Source organism: Eurypyga helias, unplaced genomic scaffold, assembly GCF_000690775.1.
Source record: "Eurypyga helias isolate BGI_N326 unplaced genomic scaffold, ASM69077v1 scaffold51264, whole genome shotgun sequence".
In the NCBI taxonomy this organism is placed as follows: domain Eukaryota; kingdom Metazoa; phylum Chordata; class Aves; order Eurypygiformes; family Eurypygidae; genus Eurypyga; species Eurypyga helias.
Window position 1 is genome coordinate 3,473 of NW_010249167.1, and position 8,958 is coordinate 12,430.

Genomic DNA, 8,958 nt, shown 5'->3' on the forward strand with positions numbered 1-8,958 from the left:
AGTGTGGGTTTTTTTGGCTTTGTGTTGCTCAATAGCTGTTGGATTGTTTACGAAAGAAACTTGCTAGAGAACATGCTCACGCATCTGCTGTTGGAAAAATCAAACACTGAACCATCTATGATCCAGAAAACCTTAATGACTTCCCTGAAAAATACTCATAAAAACATCATACAAAGTCACGTTTTAATGTCACAGCAGAACAAACCCTCAGCATTTTTGCATAAAAATAAATAGCAGAATAGATTCATCTTCAGTCCATGGATATTTTTCCTGAGCTCTTATGTAAACTGGAAATGCAGTGAATTGCTATGCAGCTCCTTATCTCAAGTGATCATTGCTGTTCTCTAGAAGGAGTGCTTAATGTTTAGTTTCATACAAGGTTTCTCTTATGAATAAAACTGTGTTGAGTCTTACTACCTTCAAACAACTGTCCAGTTTCTGTACACCATTCTTTGAAAACTTACACCAGCCTGCAAAATGAAAACCACAACAGTATGTGAGGTTCTGTTAAAAGTTCAGATGAAATTACTTGTCATTATCAGTTTTAGGAAGCCTGTATATTATTCTTACTAACAATAAGGTAATTTAATTACTCTAATTACTGATTTAATTGCTGTATAAAACTGCCTTGGTTTTTGTGTCCCGTTTAGCCCTATAAGAAAATCTCCTAATGCAGCGTTAGGGAATTAGAATTATCCTGGTATTGAGTGAAAATATGCTGTTGTGTAACCAGAAATGCATGTATTGCCTGAACGTACTTGCTCTCCTAATTGTAGAACTAAAATATTTTCTTCATTTGTAACTTGTCTCACTATGTAGGAAGGACAGCAGACAATACAATAGGATTATTAACCTATTCTTACTTCCTTCTCTCTTTTCTCTCATTTTTCCAAAGCTGTTCATACTTTTGTGCATTCAAACTGTATTTTGAGGTGTCTTTTGGTGTTGCTTTTTCAGTTTTATATCCACGATCACCTTGTATAGTAGTGCTATGGAATTTCAGTATATTCTGGTGACGTTCCTGCGAGGTTGCAAGGTTGTAACTGTTTTCAGTTTTATAGGTAGGGAACAGAGGCAGAGTAGAGTAAGAGCATCTTTCCCATGCTTAACTCTGCCTAGAAATCTAGAGTTAGGTGATACATCACACCTCACCCCCCCGTAGTGACTTCACCTGGATCACACTGAAGTTGGTGGCAGGCAGCATACTGAACTCAGATCTTCAGAATCCTATGTTACTCCTCTGACTACTGGAACCTATTTCCTTTCTGAAATAAACAATTATGCTGAGGTATAGGGATTTGAATACTGCTTCTTCATGTGGATTGGGAAGAAGCATGAACTTCACGATTTTTGTATCACTATTTTAGGTTTTGCTGGTTTTCTTATTCAATAATTGAGAATGTCATCCTTCATCTTGGGTTTCATGGCTTCTGTACTGATTGCTTTTCACAGATACTACACTCTCAGGGGAAATTGGCACCAAGAAAAAGGTGAAAAGACTGTTAAGTTTCCAGAGGTATTTCCATGCATCCCGGTTACTGCGTGGAGTTGTGCCGCAAGCTTCTCTGTACCTGCTGGATGAGGACTACCTTGGGCAAGCAAGGGTAAGATGGGTCCCTAGGTCTCCATTTCTTTCACTAACATTCCAGAGAGTGTCAGTTTTGTTTCAGTGCTTAGGTGAACAGAGGTATGGCTCATGTTTCTTAAATGGCCCACGTTACTTGCTTGCCACACAGCAGACTCTCCGTTCCTCTTGCACAGTTACAGCTTTAAAGGCTTAGTCTCAAAACAGCAAGAAAATACCTAAATCTATTCAGCATTTTCAGATTCTGTCAACTGAAATTATAATCTGGATTTATTAAAGGATGAAGGATCCCTGGCTGAGTTACTGATTTAAGTAAGTGCAGCTTGGACACAGGATTTAATTCATCCGCTTGAAAAAAGGCAGCTGTGTCTCAGCTGGTGTGGAGCAGCTCTTCGGCAACCCACAATAGCTATCCGTAACGGCAAAGGCTAGGAAACGGGGAACATTCACTGCAAAGAACTTCACAATAATCAAAATTCTCTTATTTTGCAGCTCTTATACTTGCTTTGAATGGTATTTTCTAACAAAACCTGCACAACTGTTGACACTGGGATTATGTGCCTAGGCATTTTTTATTCTCTGCGAAGGATGCTTACGTGCGAGGTGTTAGAAAGCAATTAAGAATGCAGAACTGCTTTGTATGTAGACTAAGTGATGTGAACGCACATTTCGTCCGTACATGTGCCATTCTATCTCCTACAGTTAGACCAGACTCCGGTAGCTGTAAAACCACTGTGTGTGGTGGTAACGATGGATTCTTCGGTGTGGCTGAGTGGGCTTCACAGAAGCACTGTATCTAAGTGTGTAAAAGCTATTTCTGTGTATTGGTTTGTTTATCAAAATGTAATTCATATTCACCTTGAGAGCTAAGATTGTGTTTCATTGCAATAAAAATCTAAGAGAAATTGTAATGAATTGCTTTTCAGTCATGAAAGAACAGTGAAGTTGTGCAGTAAAAGGGGTTATTTTAATAAAATTTTGGTTTATTATATTCTATGTTTTGAGCCCCATTTAGAAGGTATTTTTAGTGTTAAGTTCAAAACCTCAGTTAAAAGTGCAAGTGATATTTTATGCAGAATAGCTAAATTTGGTTCCTGATGTCTGATATGTCAAATACGTCTCTATAGCTTTCCCAAACAAAAGCTGCAGCACCCAATCCTGTGATTGATTAATGTGGAATAATAATTTAAATCTGCTTTACAGTTAGACATACCAGACATTTGCCTTTTCATATTTGTTTTTTCTAGCATATGCTGTCCAAAGTGGGAATGTGGGATTTTGACATTTTCTTATTTGACCGCTTGACAAATGGTAAGTAATTTTTTAAAAGTTTTTATTTTACTATAGAATCACAGAATGCTTTGGGTTGGAAGGTACCTTAAGGACCATCCAGTTCCAACCCCCCAGCCATGGGCAGGGACACCTTCCACTAGACCAGGTTGCTCAAAGCCTCATCCAGCCTGGCCTTGAAGACGGCCTATCTATCATATATGATTATTCTAAAAATCCCTAATTAATTAATTGCGAAATGTTTCCAGTTAAGATTACTGAAGAGAAATTGGACACAGTTAACTTCTCTTAAAATCATATCCTTGAACAATTTCAGGCTTTTCCCACCTATAGGATAATGTTTAAAGTGTGGTTTTGTATTAATCTCTCTCTTACACTTGTTATGGTGACCTTTTCAAGGACATGTTTCAGTTTCCTTTACCTGGGAATTTCCAAAGGTATTTTAAACAAACCTATGAGATACATTGGTTGGTAACTCCAGACCTCCATAATCAGTTGATTTCTATCAATATGAAATACCTTTAGTTGAATATACCCTTGCTTCTCTTCAGCAGCAAAAATTAGGAAATTCATGAAGACAGTAAAAATTTGTGAAAAGTTTTGTGCAAATATATGCCTGTATCACCACACACACCGCGATATGTAGGCAACACCTCTTGATGGGGTAACTGCTGAAGAGGATCATGATAACACCTTTATCCTTTCTGTATTGCTCATAGAAATGAGATCCCTCATTCCTCATCCCCAATATAATTAGGTTTGGCTGAGACAGGAGGTTGAGAAAAAAGTTGGTTTAGAGAGTAATTCAGCTGACTGACTGGCAGTGAAGAGTGGAAAGGACTGCAACTGGCAAGGGAAGCAAAAGCATGTCTTCTAAATTACCTTTCTGCGCCCCTGCTCAGTAGTCAAGGCCAAATAAGTTTGCACATCCTCTTTGTATATATATTTATTTCTTTCCTGAGTTAAATTAAATAAGAAAAGACTCCTTCAAGCATGGTTATATGTTGTATGGGTTGGTTGGTTTGGAGGTTGTTCTCTACCTTTTCTGGAAACATTGCTGATGAATTATGCAGTGCAAGCTTTTTAAACCCTGCGTGTATGTGTAGTTGGTCTTACAATATTAGCTAGGCTCAGTTTTGCCCATGTTCCCTGTATTGAAATCACAGTAAGGCCAGCATAATGTTACAGTGGGACTTGACACTATAAATGCTGCAACTCATTTTTTCCTCACTACATCGTCACTGTGAGACACAATAGTATCTGAGCCAGGTACGTGGATTTGATTACATGTTTGTACAGCCATGTGTGAAATAAATAAAAGAATTAATTGCACACTGCTGATTTCTCAGTAATTAAATAATTACTACAGTATGGCAAACTGAAGTGGCAGAAAAGCCACTGTCCCTTCTATCGGTTCCGGAAGTAGACCTGGATGATGAAGATGATCTTGTTCTCAGACAAGCCTCTCAAAAGATTTCCAGTTGAATCCACGTCAGTTTGCCTTCTGTGTCATGTTAAAATAGCACACGTGACTCTGTGGCATGTAGACACAAGAATAGCATTTCACTGGTACAGCCATGCTGTCAAGCCTTGATTGCATATAGCAGTAATTTACATCAGCTATTTCTGAATATATGAGTATCACCTAAGCTCACATGATAGAAGCTGACTAATAGGAAACTACCAAGGTTTTTGGTCTTGCTTGGCTTGTAACTGTGTTAAGGGAATCTAAGAGTTGTTCTTTTCTGCTTTTAGGAAACAGTCTCGTAACACTGCTTTGTCACCTCTTCAATGTGCATGGACTTATTCACCATTTCCAGTTAGATATGGTTACATTACACAGGTTTTTAGGTAAGTACTTACCTCAAAGCCATCTTTAAATGCAGTTTACAGCTTAAGTAGGGCACTAAAAAAGGCACTGTCTTGGTCTGTGTATCTGTAAAATCATGATGTTGTTGCAAATATTTCTCAGTAAAACATTTCAGTGTTATATAGAATGGTTATCGTAGAATCATAGAATCACAGAATGGTTTGGGTTGGAAGGGACCTTAAAGACCATCTAGTTCCAACCCCCCTGCCATGGGCAGGGACACCTTCCACTAGACCAGGTTGCTCAAAGCCTCATCTACTAGCATACTTGGGTACCTCGTAAGTCATCGGGGAGACTTCAGAAGGCTCTGCATTGGGCTGAAGCATCCCTGTCCCACAATTTCACTGGTGATTTTAAAAAAGTATGTCATGCAGAGATGTGGCCAGCTGAGGAGGCCCACACAGACAGAAAGACATTGCAGAACCTACCCGTGCACAATACAGTTGTGGTGCAGCATCATTATTTTAGTGACTAATACACCACTGAGACCCAGGGCCGTTAAAAGCTTATGTGCAAAATTTAACAAATTATATCAAGCTGTCTGCACTGAATAGTGTTGATGAAAGCCCCTGCTGCTGTGACTGCCAACAGAAATATTAGCCCCATGCTGTCAGCGAACCAAAAGAAGAAATTGGCCAAAATCAATTACTATTTTGCATCATGTTTTGAATGCAGCTGAATGCCGGTTTGTTAGGCTGTCAGACGGAGTTTCAAAGGCAGGGTCTCTTCTTTAAGACTGCGTAATTGTCACTTCTGGAAAGCATTCCTGTGGTGTGGAGACAGACAAAATCTCCCTGCCATTTCTGACTCCTATGGGTGGCCACGAGGTGGATGCTGAGATAATTAGAGTTAGCGGTATTTGGGATTTAAAGGTTTACCCGTCGCAACTTCAAATGCTGGTAGAGCTGTAAACAAACTGAAGGCTGGGACTTTCTTTGGCATCCCCCATGCTGGAGATGAGTGCCATGGGAAATTTGCCCACTACCTTTCTGTTTGATTAATTTGATCATGCCTAGGAGAGCGCTTTGGGCAGGATCACATGCAGCTTCCACTGTTCACGTGGTGTTGCCCCGGGAGCACCTAATGGTACAGGCAGTGCTTCAAGGAACCGACGAATGTGGAGCACACACCTCGTTGATTTTCTGTGCAAGTGAAAGCTCAGAGTTAAAAGGCTGGTGCTCCTGATCCAGCTGGACCAGTTCCAGCGCTGCACACTGAAACAAGAGGGACTGGTATTTTAATATGGGCACATTAGATGTGACTAAAATTATCACGAAGATTTTGTTCCAAATACCCCAAAACTGTACCTTTTGAATCTCTTCCTGGAGGACGTAGAAATGCCTTTGACTTTAATTAGTCACTCAAATAACAAATGATGCCAGGATGTCAGGGCCTCACCCCCTGCCGCTGTAAAATAGGTGGTACTGCCTTGGTGACATATTACTCCCCTATGACAGCAGCCTAAATAATTACACTCTGTTGTGGCTAAATTTGCTTCTCTTCCTTATTTATTTTACTCCTGAATGAGAGCCTTCACTAAGGTAAGAAAGAGTTGATTTATGAACTAGACCCAGTATATCCCCTTGGGCCTCACAAATCCTTTCATGCATTTTTTCTGTGAAGGTATCCCAGTGAGAGCACCAGTCTAAGTAAGCTACAGATATTTGAAGGAACTCCTTAGGCAGTTGACTGTAAAACCTCAAATTGTATTTTAAATCCAGTTCCCACTTGTGGCCATGGCATTCAGAGACAAAAGGATCTTTGTTTTCTGTTTTGGTTCCCAGTTATGGTTCAAGAAGATTACCATAGCCAAAACCCGTACCACAATGCTGTCCATGCTGCTGATGTCACACAAGCTATGCACTGCTATCTGAGGGAGCCCAAGGTAATGACAACCTCTCACACCGATGTTGCTTTCAGAGAATTCTCTAATTTTTTTTTTTGCCAGGTTTAAAAAAAAAAAATATATATTTTTAGAAAGCAGAAAGGGATTGCGTACTTGAAGTCAGCAACAAGGCAGTAGCAGAGTTAACACAAATGACAGACGCTTTAAGCAAGCTACTGGAGTAACTTGTCATCATGCAGGTGACACGTTAAAGTCCTGTCGTATGAGTTCCAGCACGTTTTACCGTGACGGTGTGTACCAGCCGTCTGCGAGAGACTGTGGTCCTCCCAGCACAGCCGGTAGAAGGCAGCGCATGCCCATGCCTTAGTCACCTCAGGGCGTAAGGCCCTTGCGTCAGTATTTCAAAATACCAAATTTGGCAACGCCAGAAAAGGGCAAAACATTCCCTTCGACTGGGTCTGCTGCATCAGGCGCTCACAACGTGAGGGCGTGACGTTGCTTCACGTGTTACTGGAAGGCACTGTAATACTGCGGTGCTGAGCGACAGTATAAGCGTATAACTAATCTTTCCTGGCTTGACTTAAATGAAGGGAAATTCTGCAAGAATTAGAAAACTGTTAGCCCAGAATATAGTAATGATAAGTGAGGGCAAGAGCAGGCCCAAACTGTCCTATATTTCCATCACCTGCAAGATCTGCAAGTCCCTGATGTCAGAAAATGCAGAGGACAGCCAGTATCCAAAATCTGGACCATACCGCTCTTGATTTCTCATCACAGGATGCTGCTTTTGGCTCATAGACCTGTACTGGGTATAGACTCTTCGGGCCAGTAATAGCTACCTCAGGCTCAGAAACAAAAAATAGGAAGACTTCAATTTTTTTTTTTCCCAATGCTAACAAAATTGGCTTCTGAATTATAAGCTGTATAGTAGAAAAAAATATCTGAAGATAAAAAGGTAGATGATGTTCTCTAATAAAATACCTATATTTTAACTGAGCTATCTTACAGCCAAGTTTGAGATTTCATAAGTTTATAAACTCTGCATTTTACAGCACAGTGCTGGGCTAGAACAATTAAGCCTGATGTATTGTTGGTATTACTAAATACTGTGTGAGGCAGAGCCCTTATCATGTATGCCAACGTATGGCAACCTGCTAGTATACTTCCTTTTTAAAACTGAATCTGTTAGGCTAAGGTCAAGCACTTCTATAACAACAATCCTTATATTGCCATAGATTATCAAGAGATAAGAAGTACAAACTGTAATAAAATATGGGTATGTGGTCTGATGTCTTTATAGATGTTTGTTCAAAAGTCACCTTAAAAACGTCGTTACCAGATTTATTTTATATTTGACATTTGTGTGCTGTCCTACAAAACTGAACAATGCCATGATGTTAGCAGATTCCTTTATTTGCCGTAAGGAAAAAAGGAAAAAGTGCTTGCTGTTCATGTTCTTGTTGTGATTAACGTGTGTGATTCAGCTTGCCAACTTCCTCACCCCGTCGGACATCATGCTGGGACTGCTAGCTGCAGCCGCTCACGACGTGGATCATCCAGGGGTCAACCAGCCCTTTCTGATCAAAACTAAACACCACCTTGCCAGCCTGTACCAGGTAAAAGCGCTCATCGGATTGTTAATATGCAAAGTGGTGTCAAGGAGGGGCTAAGATTTGCAGTGAACTTGGAAGCCGAAATCTGGCAGCTGGGGGGGTTGTTGATCAAATCAACCTGCACTTTAGAGGCTGGACAGTTTCAGTTAAGCTCCTCACTGGGTGTCTCTTCTTACAGCAAAGCTGATACACATCAGAACGAGAGTGGAAGTCTCAGATTTTGCTGAGAACATTTAAGCCAAATCAGTTGTCTGGGTTATTTCTGCTGTAGATTATCTGGGGTAAGGAACTGTGGGTCGGAGATTTAAAATCACAGGGAGACATGTTCCTTCAGCGAGCAAGCAAGCAAGCCCCAGGCATGTTGTAAATTGGTGTTGTGTTAAAAGAACTTTTGTGTTTAAGTGGCTCTAAAATTAAACACTTCATGAACACTGCAGTTAAAAAAAAAAAAGAAGATAGAGGAAACCAAGGGGAAAGTTGTAGGTATTTACCTAAACATGCCTAGAGATATAAAGAAAGTTAAAACAGCCAACGTAGATCACACCACAGGCTGTCTAGGCGAGTATCCTGTTTCTGAGAGCAGCTAGCAAAAGATCTCAGAGAGAAACATAGGCCTGGGATAAGTACAGAGTTGTCCTTCACCTGGTATGCATCCTCCCAGCTCTGGCAAGCAATAGTAGAAGTCTTCCTGAAACAAAACCACAGACCCTCTTGTTCAGTGTCTATCAATGAACCTATCCTGCCTGGACTTTTG

The 8,958-nt window shown here is 40.4% G+C and overlaps 1 protein-coding gene across 1 annotated transcript; it reads left to right on the forward strand.

The window, feature by feature from the left end:
- Nucleotides 1–1,452: 1,452 nt before the first annotated feature.
- LOC104509343 (cAMP-specific 3',5'-cyclic phosphodiesterase 7B) lies at nucleotides 1,453–8,207 on the forward strand (the record flags this gene model as incomplete). Its single annotated transcript, XM_010151262.1, has 5 exons — nucleotides 1,453–1,604; nucleotides 2,833–2,896; nucleotides 4,631–4,726; nucleotides 6,530–6,630; nucleotides 8,076–8,207. Coding segments are annotated over 5 exons (545 nt in total), but the record flags the coding sequence as incomplete, so codon positions are not given.
- Nucleotides 8,208–8,958: the final 751 nt, after the last annotated feature.